This window comes from Perca fluviatilis, chromosome 1, assembly GCF_010015445.1.
Source record: "Perca fluviatilis chromosome 1, GENO_Pfluv_1.0, whole genome shotgun sequence".
Taxonomy (NCBI): Eukaryota; Metazoa; Chordata; class Actinopteri; order Perciformes; family Percidae; genus Perca; species Perca fluviatilis.
The window spans coordinates 8369552-8385215 of record NC_053112.1 but is presented as its reverse complement, the minus strand read 5'-3'; the positions used below and the strand labels follow the sequence as shown (position 1 = coordinate 8385215).

The 15664-nt window shown below is 40.5% G+C and overlaps 1 protein-coding gene across 1 annotated transcript; it reads right to left on the bottom strand.

The window, feature by feature from the left end:
- Positions 1–4515: 4515 nt before the first annotated feature.
- Positions 4516–12359, bottom strand: LOC120558872 (erythroid membrane-associated protein-like). The gene is made up of 5 exons (XM_039800189.1): positions 12268–12359; positions 6536–6874; positions 6356–6439; positions 6110–6205; positions 4516–4687 (listed from the first exon to the last, which is right to left on the bottom strand). Exons 1-5 carry the CDS (start codon positions 12347–12349, stop codon positions 4539–4541), a joined length of 750 nt encoding a protein of 249 aa, XP_039656123.1. The 5' UTR covers positions 12350–12359; the 3' UTR covers positions 4516–4538.
- Between the last annotated feature and the right edge of the window lie 3305 nt (positions 12360–15664).

Here is a 15664-nt window from a genome sequence, read left to right as displayed (position 1 = left end):
TCCGCCATGTCTTAAAGTCTAAAATAATTATAGGCCTTAAAAAGTCTTAAATTCGCTCAAGTATTGTGTTCTTAAATCATTTTAAACAGGTGTTAAATGTTCCTACGTCCGTGTAACGCTGCCTCTGATGCTCGTTGGAAGCATCAGCGAGCAATTCTGTGGTGCTGTAGTTCTTTCTTATATATGTACAGATTATTATTACGGTCTGTGTCTCTTTTATTCATTTTGTATAGATTTATTTACTTTGCAAATACTTTTTGTGACTCTGCATTTTGTTGTTCTTTAATGTTGTGATATAGGTGTTACATTTCATTGATTAAAGGTCTTAAAAAGTCTTAAATGTGACTTGTTGAAAGCTGCAGAAACCCTGCTCTCTACTTGTTAGCAGTACACACAAACCTTCCTGAACTGTTGAGATGTAGTGTGTCACAAAGTGGTTTCATCTTCTCACAGGGAAGAAGAGGAAAGCAGCAGAGACGAGTGGAATGATGAAATACCTGAGGCCAGAGGAGGACGTCCTGTAGACCCACACAGCGCTGCAGAACACAGTCTGAGAGACTCGGTGGTCCGAGACCATAAAAACACATCCAAACTTCATCCGCTTAACCCTCTATGGCATGAAAATTTGCTCTTGAGCTAAAACCTGGTACTATGCATCTCTCCCCTTGGGGTTAATGTTAATTGTACGCTGTCCCTGTTTCTTGTGGGTTATTGTTTCAATCAGTGTGTCTGTTTTTGGTAAATCACACTGATATCCTATTCTGTGTGAAACCTCAGGAAGCAGTTGCTGGTGGAAGTAAAGCTGAGGTTAACACATTTCTGGCACGTGGCTTTTGGTGTCCCCATGCACCCTGTGATCATATCCAGGAAGAGGAACACCAGCCGCTGGAACCACTTCTGTGATCTGGTTTTGGTCCGGTACAGTGCAGTCAGGGAGTCAAGCAGATCCAGAACCTTCCCAATCGTTTTTGTTCTAAAGATCCACGTCCTGCTCTCTTTAGGTCAGTAAGAGGAACTCTTGTAAACCAGTTGTCGGAGTAGAGCTTGTAGTTCTTTTGCTGAGCCAGGCGGAGAACAACGTTGCCACGTGCTCCCATATCTACGACAGCATTAGGGCCACATCAAGGGGAAAAAATGAAGGAGGAAGATTTATTTATTTATTTAGCATTTTGAGAATAAAGTCGAAATGTCGAGAATAAACTTGATATTTTAAGAAACGTTGGACCAAACCTAAACCAAAACTGCTAGTCTTCTAGTAAATGCCTTGTGAAGGCCTATATGAACTTGTGAATTTATATTTCAGAATCAGTTTTAATAACAAGGAAATTATTCCTCTTTTAGCGCATAAACACAGTATGGTGATAAGGATTAGGACTTTTAAGAGACTGTGCCGAAAATTGGGTCTGTTCAGAAGTACAAACCACACAAATTGGTAAAGGTGGCCGTATTCAAGGCTGCAAACTGAAGTAGCTTGTAATGGACAGATGCAATAAGGGTATCCATGGTTACACCTACGTGCAATACAGAGAGGATATGTTGTATCACACGACCCAATAAGACAACTGATCCAATAGTTTGATCCTGAAGGAGTGGAGCTCAGGCGAGGATGTAACCGTAGCCGATCTGTGATGTTGCCCACATGGCAGCTGGCATGGTGGACAGTCGCTCTGTGATATTTTTTTTTTTTTAAGCGATAAAGGAGTTGAATTTCAACTTTATTCTCGAAATGCAAAATAAATAAATCTTCCTCCTTAATTTTCCCCCCTTGATGTGGCCCTAATGCTCCGTCGTACACGTCTGCTAACTCAGGGGCTTGTACAACTCTCCCTGTGTAGACCTCTAGGTTGTGGGGTACACCATCAGAACCAGCCAAGACCAGTATCTTGTAGCCACATTTTGTTTTGGTTTTGATGGCAGGTTCTGCTTCAATCTACTTCTTCCCTTGAATGGGACCATCTGCTCATCAACAGACAGCTTCTATTTCATATTTCAGCTGGGTTTTTTTGTCGTGATGTTTAATTTTTCTTTGGTTCCCAACATAACTCATATTTATTTTATTTTATTGACTGTACTGTGAAGCTAAAAAATCTTTTCAACATTTTCTGACTCTGTAGCACTTTTCTGAATGTTTGTCCTTTTATCATTTCAAATAAACCTGTTTAAAAAGGGAACGTGCTGCTCAGTGTGTAGTTTTCTCTTTCTGCTCTGATTCTGTGTTTACTTTATGATTTACAGGTGAAGAAAGTTCACTAATCCTTTATTGAAGTCAAAGTGTGAAAGGCTCAATTAAACCCACCAAGGTGTTCAGCATCAAACATTTCAATCAGGACATTTCAGCAACAACATCACGTGATCCCAGTCAGTAGTCCTCCATCCAGTCTGAGGTTACATGTTAACGTACTGCTCTGTACTGTAGTAAACTAGTCTCACAGTCTGAGGTTACATGTTAATGTACTGCTCTGTACTGTAGTAAACTAGTCTCACAGTCTAAGGTTACATGTTAATGTACTGCTCTGTACTGTAGTAAACTAGTCTCACAGTCTGAGGTTACATGTTAATGTACTGCTCTGTACTGTAGTAAACTAGTCTCACAGTCTAAGGTTACATGTTAATGTACTGCTCTGTACTGTAGGAAACTAGTCTCACAGTCTGAGGTTACATGTTAATGTACTGCTCTGTACTGTAGTAAACTAGTCTCACAGTCTGAGGTTACATGTTAATGTACTGCTCTGTACTGTAGTAAACTAGTCTCACAGTCTGAGGTTACATGTTAATGTACTGCTCTGTACTGTAGTAAACTAGTCTCACAGTCTAAGGTTACATGTTAATGTACTGCTCTGTACTGTAGTAAACTAGTCTCACAGTCTGAGGTAAACGGAGTTTTGTGTAGTCAGTAACTCCAGCTGAAATGTTGATTAAAAAACTAATTGATCCTAGAAAATACAAAAACATATTTTGAGTGAAATATATTTTGTGACTTTGCACCTTTTTGATTATTTGTCATCATGGTGATTATATGCACTGCTGCTTTTATTTAACAGTAATATGGCTGCTACAGCCATTTATGTTCATCTAATATAATGAATAGATATTCTTTTTACATATTTTAGTTTGCTTGTTCTCAAAGAAGGCTTGTCCGACAGTGTTGTTGTCATTACTTAGAGTTCCTCATGGGGGAGACTGAGACTATGAAACACTACAGCTTTAATGTTAAACCTTAGTAACATGTGAGAAAGTGGAGACCAGACAGGGTAAGTTGATTCAGGAGAACTGGAGTTTTTCAGTTTGTACTTAAAAAATGAAATATGCAGATTATAGAGTCATTTTCCTTCCTGTCAATTAGCCACAAAACAGCCCTGTTTTCAGCTTAGCGATGATTTACTAGCTGATCCGAGAAGCTTTTTAAACACTTTATTTAGCTTAAGAAGAAGGATATACAAATAGAATAATTAAAAAGAGGTAAAGTACAAACACAAATACTATGAAAAATATCACAAATACATCCATAAAGATACAGGGTGTCTGGTAACAAATGCATTCGGTTAAGAGAGAAGCAGCTTGAGCATGTAGGCATTTAGAAATAAGATTTAAGGTGGAATAAGTTCTACAGTTGAACATTAAGTTTGGCTTCGTACATCCAAGTATGAATCAGACAAATACAATATGTTTTAACAAAGTGCAAAATCAACAAGAGCCAAAAGAAAGTGCAGCAAATAAAATCCTACGTCATCATACAGCAGTTCTGTAACGGTCTGATTCAGCCCCAGATATTAAAGAGATATCAAAAATAAGAAATACAGTGTAATAAAGGAGCTGAAGCCTTCACATAGTTTGTTGTCCAGCAGAGAGATCTTCACAGCAGTCTGAACCAGGTTCACATGAAGACATATACATACCAGTTGGAGATTCAAGTTACTTTGGATAGTTTTAAATGATAGAAAGCAGCGTTCTTTATGTCCCTGATATTAATTTAAGAGTATACATACATATGCAAAGCTATAAAAATAGAGAAGTAAAACGTACAATAGGCAAGTAGGAGAAAATGAAAATACTCCATTAAACGTACCTTACAGTTGTATTGAAGTACAGCATAGTTACAGTACATGCAGGAATACCCCGGGTACTAAAAGGAGTCCTCTCCGTCTGGTAACTAAATGACAACTAATAAAAATATGGGTCTCAAGGCGGGCTTTGGTCTGTCGTCTCCCCAAGGGGACGTAATGCAATGCATTGTGGGGGAAAGGAGAATCATAGCAAACCGCTGTAAAGTAGTACCTACTTTTTCATATTATATTCTGTTTTGTGATACCCAACAACATCAAATACAACAGAAAACAGGAATTTATGTAAAGATCGTTTTCTAATACTGCATCTGTCATTGTTGGGTCTTTGTAAACTATAGAGTGTGGTCTAGACCTACTTTTTAATTTAAATTATTAAAGTATTTCTGATTCTCTATCTGTAAAGTGTCCTGAAATAACTCTTGTTATGATTTGATACTATAAATAAAATTGAATGAAAGCTCTCAGAGAGGTTTCCTACAGTAAGACGTTTCCATTTCCTGCAGCTCTCTCCAGGTCTTCATCTCCTTTTGCTGCTTCCATGTTCAGGTTTTTCATCTCACATCCATTCCCTGCTCTCTCTGGTTCTTGCTCCTTCCTTCCTCTGAGCCTCTCGATGCAACTCTCTGAGAAAAAGAAATTGAAAGATGCAGAGACACAGGGAGCTTCTTGAACAAAGCGGCTGAAAGGTATATAAGCCAGAAATTAGCAAATAAATGAGAACAAGTTTTGATGCGAACTTTAAGATGATGGTAAAGTATGGAGAATGCAGAACGTGTGTCAGCCTAGCTGCTAGCATGGCACGCCCTCATACTCTGCTTCTGACTGGCTAGTAGTCCTTACCTAGCTACTGTATTTTCGGGGTCGTCTTATATTCGGGTCAATGTGGTATATGGCTCACATCTGAGCATTAATGTGGATTAAAGCACACAAAGTGTACCAGGATCAGTCTGTCTGGTTCTGGTTTGACTTCAACAACTTCAAACACAGACATGAGACATCAAGCACTGATATGTCACCTCATTCAAGAATGAACTTAAAACTCTCCTATTTGATAAAGCTTATAGTTAGGGAGTGAGGAGTTGCAGTGTTCATCTAACTGGCCCAACTGCTTCTCTTCATAATTGTTAGATTAATAATACATAACAAAGTAGAGGGAGGCAGGCCAGCCAAGCCAGATCCGGCAGGGGGAGAGTTCTAAGCCCGAAAAAGCTACCTCTCCTTATGACCTGTCTCTCTTAGTTACCTGTTATAGTTACGCTGTTATAGTTCTAGACTGCCGGGGGACTTCCTTCCTTTGACACACTGAGCTGCTCTCTCCTCTCCCTTTCTATTACTGTTTCTATTACTGTTACTATTACTATTACTATTTGTGTGCAGCCCGTCCCAGAAATGCTTGTTACTAATCCTAGCTTCCGGGGGAGTTTACTCCCCGAGTCCTTATGCTTTTTCCCCCAGCGTATTTCCTTGGAGAACGTTGGCACCAAGACCCTGGTTGCAGCTGTCGCCGGGGTCCTGCTGCACTCCCTGCTGAGCTCAGCGATGCCCTGCAATGTCATGCTGCGTCCTGCTGAACCCTGCAGCTTCCCGCTACATCCAGTCACTGTTCCATTATTAATGTGACTACTATCGCCACTGTTCATCACACCCCCAACCGGCTCGTCAGACACCGCCTACCAAGAGCCTGGGTCTGTCCGAGGTTTCTTCCCAAGAGGGAGTTTTTCCTCGCCACTGTCGCACTGCTTGCTCTTGAGGGAATTACTGGAATTGTTGGAATTGTTGGGGCTTTGTAAATTATAGAGTGTGGTCTAGACCTACTCTATCTGTAAAGTGTCTCGAGATAACTTATGTTATGATTTGATACTATAAATAAAATTGAATTGAATTGAATTGAATTGAATTGAATTGAATTGAAATTGAATTGAATTGAATTGATTTGATATCACATCAGTTCACAGTGAAAACACGCACATGTGGAAAGATACAACTAACACCACAAATGATCAGGAGAAAGAGCTGTGGAGCAAAAGTTAGTTATTTTAACTTACTGATCTTTCCTCTCATCAGAACCAGAACCAGGAGAGTCCCGAGGAGGAGAAGAGAGGGAAGGATAACAGCACGGGCAGTCTTCCTGTTCTCACCATCTGGAAGAATATCAGAGAAGATGTTGAGTTTAGAAGAAGGGCAGCTTTAAGAAGATACACACCTAACCCTAACCCTAACCAGAACTCACACACTAACCAGCCTGAGTCAGGACCCTTCAGGTCTCTGGAGGACTATTAGAAGACATTTACCCCGATGCTCTGACTCGCTCTCTTCTCCCACTGGAGGTCCAGATGTGCTGAAATCATTTCTCTTTGTCCTGTTTGCTTTTCTTTCTGTTTCAAATGACACAAACAAAGTTATTCATTATCTCCAGTTGCATTATACACAACTTAAATATAAAAACATTATGATTGACCTGTCCTGCTTACCAACAGTGAGGTAAAATTCACAGCGGGCTTTCAGGTCTGGGATGTAGACTTCATACGGTCCAGAGTCAGACAGATTTACTGAGGAGATGTGCAGCGTCACGGTTCCTCCGATCAGGTCTTCATGGATCAGAGTTGTTCTGCCTCTGTAGTGAGGACTCTGTGGAGGGAAATGGTCCTGTCCATGTCGGTAGACGTGGACCAGATCGTCATGGAGGTCAAGTCTCTTCAGATCTAACGTGTAAGGAGTCAAGTTGAGCGGAGGACTCAGAGAACCCCCCAGAGTAACAGCATCACCTTCTACTGCCTCGACCAGAGTCGGACACACCACACCATACTCTCCTGGAGAAACACACATTATATAGACACACACATTATATAGACACACACATTATATACACACACACATTATATAGACCGTCTGAAATCCTCTGAAGGACAGACAGCTTTTCAAACTCTTTTCATTGGTTTAACCCTCATGCCCTCCTCAAAAAAAAACAACACTGGACAACTTCATGGCAAAAATGTACACGCACACAAAAACTGCTATTAAATCATCATAGGCTATATCAATATTTTTTTCATAAGTCACTTAAACAACTTCTAACTTGCTCAAAACTACCAAACTTTTATTTTCTGGATTTTAACCCTTTTAATTTTGATTCTTTGAAGTAACAATTATTTAAGAAAAACCCAACAGAACATTAATTATTTTCCGTAAAATAAATCGTAGGGGAATGGGGCTTTGGTGGTGATTAGAGGCTTGGATATGTCAAAGATAAGCAACAAAACTGATTTGATTGCATTAGTATTTTTTATGTAGTTCCAGATACTCCCTCTGGACACCTTTGTGGACAAAAATGCCTCATTGACTTCCATTAGAACCACGTTTTATCTCACTGCCTTTACATAAAACCATGCATTCTGTAATGTCAGCGTTTCATTTTGAACAAATGAAACGCTGATATGACATTTTTACGGTATTCCACCAGATCCAACCATTTTGCCCTTGTAGGCCGATGCATGAAATCAGTATATTTTTGTTTGTTATATTATGGACTAAACTATAAAACAAGTATTGGTGTGTTTATGCACCTGGCTCTAGAGAAGGAGAAAGACCTGGAGCAAAGAGAAGGAGCCTTTATCTTCCAGCCAACTGCAGGACTCATCTGAAGATGACACAAGTTTCGGGAGTCTGACACAAAATGGTCACTGGTGTCCTCCAACTCTGTGAGTGCCTCTAACCCTTCCTCTGCATTGATGCCAGAGCCCACGAGATATGCCATACCAAGAATCCACGATGTGGCATCCTCTTTCAACCCTTTCTTCACTCTTGACTTGATCCAGCTGATTCAGGAAATGACAAACCTACACGGGAGGTGTTCAATCTCAGGATGGAGTGATGTGGATGCTCAAGAGATTTTAACATACATGGGACTTCACACTTGGCTGGTGTGTACCGGTCCAAAGGGGAATCCACCCGGAGCCTGTGGGATGTCCATAGTGGGAGACCAGTCTTCAGGGCCACCATGTCCCACAAACCATTTGAAATGATAAGTGCAGGTTGACAGCACATGCAGGAGACAATGTCCTCCCCAATCTCTTTATTGTTTTTTCAAGTTAGCAACATTTGCATAAACAAAAGTGTTGTACGGATAAGGGATAACAAAAAGGAGCTTCACTCCCATTTACTGGACCTTCCACACACCTGTCTTCAGGTCCCTATATAGCCCACCCACAGAAAAGAAAACAAGAACCCAGCACTCACACACCAGGACAAAAGAGACAGAAAAAAATTAAAATAAAAAATAAATAAAAAATAATTATACAAGAGGGGAGGGAGGGGATTGGCTCAGGGCTCAGTTAAGACTGGTCAGTTTCTAAGACACACACACACACACACACACACACACACACGTTTCAAATGAAACGCTGACATTACAGAATGCATGGTTTTATACTGTAAAGGCAGTGAGATAAAACATGTGGTTATAATGGAAGTCAATGGGGCATTTTTGTCCACGAAGGTGTCCAGAGGGAGTATCTGGAACTACATAAAAAATACTAATGCAATCAAATCAGTTTTGTTGCTTATCTTTGACATATCCAAGACTCTAATCACCACCAAAGATCCCATCTCCATATTATTCATTATATGGGAACAAATAATAATTTGTGTTTTTGGTAATAATGCAATACTTCAAATAAATAAACTGGCATTTAAAGCGTTAAAATCCTCAAACATTATTGAATGTTTGGTATTTTTGAGCAAGTTAGAAGTTGTTTAAGTGATTTATGAAAAAAAAGCAGAAACAAATATTGATATATGATTATTTATTATCTATTATCTATTACGTGCGTGTACATTTTTGCCATGAAGGTGTCCAGAGGGTACAAAATGAATCAAGTATAAAAAAAAAAGTAAAAAAACACTGAATTTAAAAATGTTGACCAAAAAGAAAGGTTCCTACAAAATGTCATGCCATAAGCAGTAACACAGCAAAAAATATCACAAAATTAAAAAAAACAATAAAAAATTAAAAAATTGAGAAAACTGTAAAAAAATGCCCAAAGAGAGCATGAGGGTTAAATGTAGCGGCACAACAGTAACAGTTCACTTTCCCACTTCTCCCATTCAGGAGGATAGAGCTGAGTAAATGTATAAGAACGTGTTGGCGAGGGGAAGTCTGTTGTTGTAAAATGGTGCTGCGGCTCCTTTAAGAGAGCTCCGTACATATGGGTCTGTGTGTGTGTGTGTGTGTGTGTGTGTGTGTGTGTGTGTGTGTGTGTGTGTGTGTGTGTGTGTGTGTGTGTGTGTGTGTGTGTGTGTGTGTGTCAGTGTGAAGGAGGGAGAGGAGAAAGAGAGAAAGAGGAACCAACACGGGTAGCAGGACGAACGCAACCGGATCAGAGTTGGTGGAATAAGTTGAAGTTTTGTACCCAGTGTGTGCGCTGTTAGAAATAAACTCCAGAAGACTAAAAGCCGAGCTCCATCATTGTCTCACCGGAAACGGGATTTTAACCCCGACGTTATTGGTCTTATAAAGTCGGCCCTGGAGGTAACGAGTCTCTCTGGTTTTCTGACCACGGGAAAGGTTAACACTGTTTATGGTCTATTTGAATATTTCTATATATATCATCAGGGATGTAAAGATACACTCAACTCACGATTCAATACACGACTTTCTCAGGATTTTTGTACAGAATGAGCTGCAGACAAATGAGTGAAAACTATTATAAACTGTGCAAAATAACAAATGTGTCCTGTTATTAAAAGTGCTAATGAAATCATATTTTATCTTAAATAACAAAAATGTAATAACAAATATCCGCTGAAATATACAAGTTTCTTCCTCCATGCAAAGTCTCTGTGAAAGTCTTTCTGGGCCAGAGGGGGTTCAGTTCCTCCGTTGGCCGCTATGCCCATGGTTGCTTTAAATCATGGCGCTGTTCCCCTTTTATATAGCCTACTGTCTATGGCTGTTCCTCGGGCCTTTCTAAAACGGGGTAGCTTTACAGAAGTACGGTAGTAATAGTTTGTGACCAGTGCATAGAAAACGATGTTTTTGCTGCCGTGTCTCCCCTTAATCCACTTCTCATTGATCTGTATGTTTATAATTCATCTGAATGTTCTTTTAATCACGTTTTACAGACAATAATCAATCATTTAATGAAGATAAACACCATTAATTAATGTCATTTAAGTAAACTTCTAATTTAATCAAACACATGCCCAGGTTTATTTTGTGAGTGTTCAGGTGAAGACTTTTCAGGAGGAAGAGTAAGAAAGAGGTCTTCTATCTCTTCTGACTGTCTACAGTTGTAGGTTATCTTATTAATCAGAAACAAAGCTCTGGTATTAATATAGTTCAGGTCAGTTTAAATCGTCACAGATTGTCTTCACACTGCTCAGTTGTGTTATTGTTCAGTAATGAGCTGATATTTATATTTTACATTTTCAGAAATATAATGCGTTTTTTTGGAAACCTAAATTCCACATGTTGCCAATAATCAAATATAGGCTCATTATCAAAGGAGCAGACTCATATGAATTAAACTCACCCAGGATAGTTCCAGGTAACAGGAGAAAAGTTATTAAAAGTATCTTCATCATCACGTCCAGGAGAGAAGTAAACGTCTTCATCACTTCTGAGATGTTTTGACAATCTGCCTCCTCTCAGCGCAATCCCAGTCTAATACTGACTGAACCCGACTGTGCGTCTATTTGACTGAGTGAACTGTCTGAAGAGCCAGTGTTCACTTCCATGTCCCCTTCCAGACAACCCGTAACTCGTGGTTTCACAACCTTCTTAAACCTTCTTACTACTCGGGAACTCGTACCAGATCGTTGTAGCTATAGCCTACTCCCAGTTACACTTTTTTTCGGTGATAAGTAGAAATAATGTGCACCGTTCACCGCCGCATTAATTAATTAATTATGCACATTTTTGCATAATTTGACATCCTTTCTCTCCCTTTCACTGTCCTTCCGCGCGGGCCGCCCCCCCCCTCCCCGCCCCCCCCAACACCACCGCCCCCCCCCATTCCATCTCCTTTTGGTTGCTTGATAAAGAGGAAATGACCATATTTAGATCCGACAACGTTGCACCGGGACAGCGATCGCGGAGCAGCATCAACAGTCTTCACCCCGTGTAATCCCAATGGCTACCTGTAACGTTTTGCTTCAGATGTACTAGACAACCTGTAGGGGGACCGAAGCTCCGCTCCGACTGCACGCGCGCTCCCGCGGCCAGGGGATACAAATCCTGGCGGGGATAAGTACCTTGGCACACCGGGACCACACCGGAACTGAGCATAGACACATAGACTATATACAACCGTAGACAACTTGCGGTTTGAGAGGCCAAGGTGCACGCTCTTAGTTACTATGGAAACCCTGTCGAGGTCGCTATTTGGTCAATTTGAAGTGCAGAAGTTAAACTCTTCTTATAGGCTACTTTCAATGGTTAAACTCCGCTTCTCTGAGTACACGCGCGCTCCCGTGTAGGCCTAGGTAACCAATGTGATCTCTGCGTTAGGCCGGTTACACACTGCACGCGTCTCGCGAGCATGGCGTTTCTGTTGCGTCTCAGCTGCGTGTCTGAGGCGGCGCTGCTCCTGCTGCTAGGTACAGGGAGGGCTGATCTCGGGACATAGTGCCGACAGATTCAAACTCTGAAAAATGAGTAAGTGGGCTGTCTGTGTAGCTGTAAAGAACCTACAGCCTATCTGATGTTGGACCGTCACTCACGTTGTTATCGTAGCCTATCCTACTACCCTTAGGCCCATATAGCCTACTGATTTGATTAAAGCAAGACCACATCGGCAGTATTGACTGTAAAATATGTTACAGAATATTTCGTTCTGTATGACCAGTGCAACATTTGAAAATATTTTCTCTGAAATCTTGTATTACATTTATATCTACATTGATGTCAAAACCTAGACTTTCAAACATCAAGATGTCTTTTATTAATATGCACACTTTTTTTCACCACAAGTCCGAAAGAAGACATGTTATGGAAGAAAAATAGCCCAAAATCTCAAAATTGACCAAAATCTCAAAATTGACCAGAGCATAAAAAAACGACAAAACGAAAATGTTATTAATCAGAAACAAAGATCTTGTATTAATATAGTTCAGGTCAGTTTACATCTTCACAGATTGCCTTCACACTGATTAGTTGTGTTAACTTGTGTCAAAGAAGCAGACGTAGCCTATGAATTAAACTCACCCAGGATAGTTTCAGGAAACAGGAGAAAAGTTATTAAAAGTATCTTCATCATCACGGCCAGGAGAGAAGAAAACGTCTTCATCACTTCTGGGGAGAATGGATTCAACTGTGGAGATTCCTCAGATCACCAAATATGTTTTGATAATTACCCTGACTGTCAGTCAGCGCAATCATGAATCATGAATCTGATCGAGAATATATATTATCCGAGCGAGGCTCTCATTGCCACCCCCCTTGAAGCTGTGAGATGTTCAGTTGAACACTCAGGATCTCCGTTGGCTGCAAACAGACCTCTCAGCGCTCCGAGTCTCTGGTATGGTGCTCTCTGGTCCTTTCCGCTCATTTTATACTCATTCTACAACGCCGTACGTCACTTAGCTATGACGTGCGGCATTTAAGTGCTGAAGGAAATCAGGAGACCAATAGAATGTGATAAGAAAACGCACTTTAATCCTACATTAAAAGTCACTCTAGCCAAACGTTTTATGAGATAAATCATCACCAACCACCCAAGGATACATGATCCATCTTTAACTGGGCTGATTCAACTAAATTAAACTGTATGTAGGTTGTTTGTTTTTGTTTTATGTAGCCTAAAACTGGGGAAATGACCTTATAATTAGCCATTAAACGCATCAGCAAACAACAAAGTAATGTCAAACTTTATTTAAAAAAGTTAGAGTAACAGAGGTGTCGCAACCAGGGACGTCGTTATGCCTATTTTAGGGGTGCTGAAGCTACCCCAAAATGTTCCTAAGCAAGCTCCCCTGAATAATAATAAGAACAACAATAACAATTTGATTTATCAATATCCGTATCCTCATTCATATTTAGACGTAACAAATTCTGCTGCGTTTTTTTGCCGATTTCGGGAAAAGCGCGCGGCAAATCTCTTTGAAAACACATAGCACACCATTCCCGGTCATTACACACTTTTTGATGTATTTTGTGTGCATGTGTTGGCAACACACCGTGACTAGTAGCGGGACAAAAATGTGGCGGAATAAGTATGGGGGATGTGATAGGCTATACCTATACAAGATGAATCAGTCACTACTGAAATCGGTAACTTACAAGCTAAAAATTGTGGCAGCATTGTGTCAATCACTACAGTAGTGACTGACACAATGACTGCCACAATTTTTTTCTGTTAGTCACTGATTTCAGTAGTGACTGATTCTGATCAGACGCCACACACACACACACACACACACACACACACACACACACACACACACACACACACACACACACACACACACACACACACACACACAGGTCAAACAGAGGAGCACCACGAAAACCCTAACCCACTATGAAAAAAAACGGTGAAATCCCCCTCTGTTGTACTTTCACAAATAGAGTAAGATTTTTTAAGACTCTTTAGCCTCTCTGGGATAATTTAGACCAGATTTAAAAAGTATAGGTATAGAAGTTTTGGATCTGGACCTGGTCTTATGTGGTCAAGAAAAAAACAGGAAATCCCCCTTTATTGCATTTTCACAAATGGAGTGAAGCTTTCACGGATCTGAAACTGTGTTCTAAAAATAACTAAACCCTAAAAAGCAGCCTAATTTAGGCATTATTCCACCAGAACGATGATAACACCGATGACAGCGACAAGAATTAGGACAACAATGAGAACGATATGAGCACGGGCAGCCTTCTCATTTTCACCTTCTGGAAGAAAATCAGAGGAAATGTTGAGTTTAGAAGAAAGGAAAGTTCATCTATACTGTAACTTCTACAGTCAGATTATCTTCTAGGATAAAGTTAATCAAAGACACTTCAGTTTTCTAGACAACTAGGGCTGTATCGATTATTATAAATTTTTTTATACAAAGCTTACATTGAGGTTTTTGAATGCTGTTGTTACCCTACTTCCTCAAAATATAAAACCAGTTAAAATCAATTTTCTTTAATGAAATAACTCATAAGGTTTTCCGTTTTATTAAAAGGTGCATGACTCACTGTCAGACTAAATGTCAAAAAAATATATATATAATGGATTGAAGTACAAGTCTGAAACAATCCTATGCAACCACCACTGGGATCTTAGTCCGTGAATAGTATAATATCTATAGGCCTAATATGTATAATGATAGTTTAGCCTAGGATACTTTATCTCAAACTGGGCAGAAATATCAAATTTAAACAGTATGAATAGACATGCAAACAAAATAATGGGTGTGTGACGCGTTTCGACGAGACAGGTTGATTGGGTTGCATGAAAGGGGGAGAGAGATGGGGGACGACACGCAGCAAAGGCAGCAGGTCGGACTCAAACCCACTGCAGGACTCTCCCACTGGGTGAGCCAGAGGCCTCCCCAGAAATATCAAATATAGACTGGATGATCAATATCTGGATGGAGGACTGGATGGACTATCTCCAGCCCCCAGCATACATACCAAACGAGAATCAAACCACTTATATCAGGAAAATGTCGCAGCCATGGGCGCGCCAGTATGAGTGTTGTCTGTAGGGGGCTGCAGATTTGGAACGGGATTGATGATGGCCTCAAGGTGTTGCCCTTTATCTCCAACTTTAAAGGTGCAATATGTAATATTGTGTGTAATAATGGCAGCTAGCGGTTAAAATAGTTACTGCACTACCAATTCAAAATACTGGAGAGTCGTTTCCCCCGCCCACTCCTGCTCAGACTCGAAGTTCACGGGGGTTGCCAGGCTGAGACCGCAGCATTCACAACAATGTTGCTAGACGCTTTTCTCACATAGCCAGACATTACTCCACAGCACAGCGGAGTAGCTAACGGTAGATGCTAGTCTCACATAGCCAGACATTACTCCACAGCACAGCGGAGCTAACGGTAGATGCTAGTCTCACATAGCCAGACATTACTCCACAGCACAGCGGAGCTAACAGTAGATGCTGGCTATATTGACAGTCATAAAAGCCCGTGCTCACGCGGAGCTCTGTAACCAACTGACAGACACACTTTTTCGGCTTAAAATTACAGTATGAACCGCTAAAAACACAACAACCTCACTGTCCTCTCCACACGCGAGTCAGGCACACTTCCTCGGCTTAGAAGTACAATACGAAACGCTAAAAATACCACTACCTTGCCGACGGAACACACTTCATTGGCTTAGAATTACGGCAACAATCGCTAAACACACTGCACACTCACAGTCCTCTCTTTCCATCTCAAAAGTATATGTAGCTAGAAGGAGATTTACACGTATATTGAAAAATGCAAAGTTTTTTTTACAAATGATGAAATACGAGTTACAAATAAGAGTCACGGACACATACACCTTTATAGATACGAATAGCTCTGCATTTATTTGTGCATTGGCCTTACAGATACGGATCCCTCTGCATTTATTTGTGCATTGGCCTTAGAGATACATATCCCTCTGCATTTATTTGTGC

Bases quoted from the DNA above. Each gene is read 5' to 3' on its own strand.
- LOC120558872 (XM_039800189.1), bottom strand. From the start codon at position 12,349: ATGAAGACGTTTTCTTCTCTCCTGGCCGTGATGATGAAGATACTTTTA. The intron at 6,440-6,535 runs GTAAGCAGGACA...CATTTGAAACAG, and splicing joins TGAATTTTACCTCACTGTTG to AAAGAAAAGCAAACAGGACA. The intron at 6,206-6,355 runs GTAAATGTCTTC...ATATTCTTCCAG, and splicing joins GAGCGAGTCAGAGCATCGGG to ATGGTGAGAACAGGAAGACT.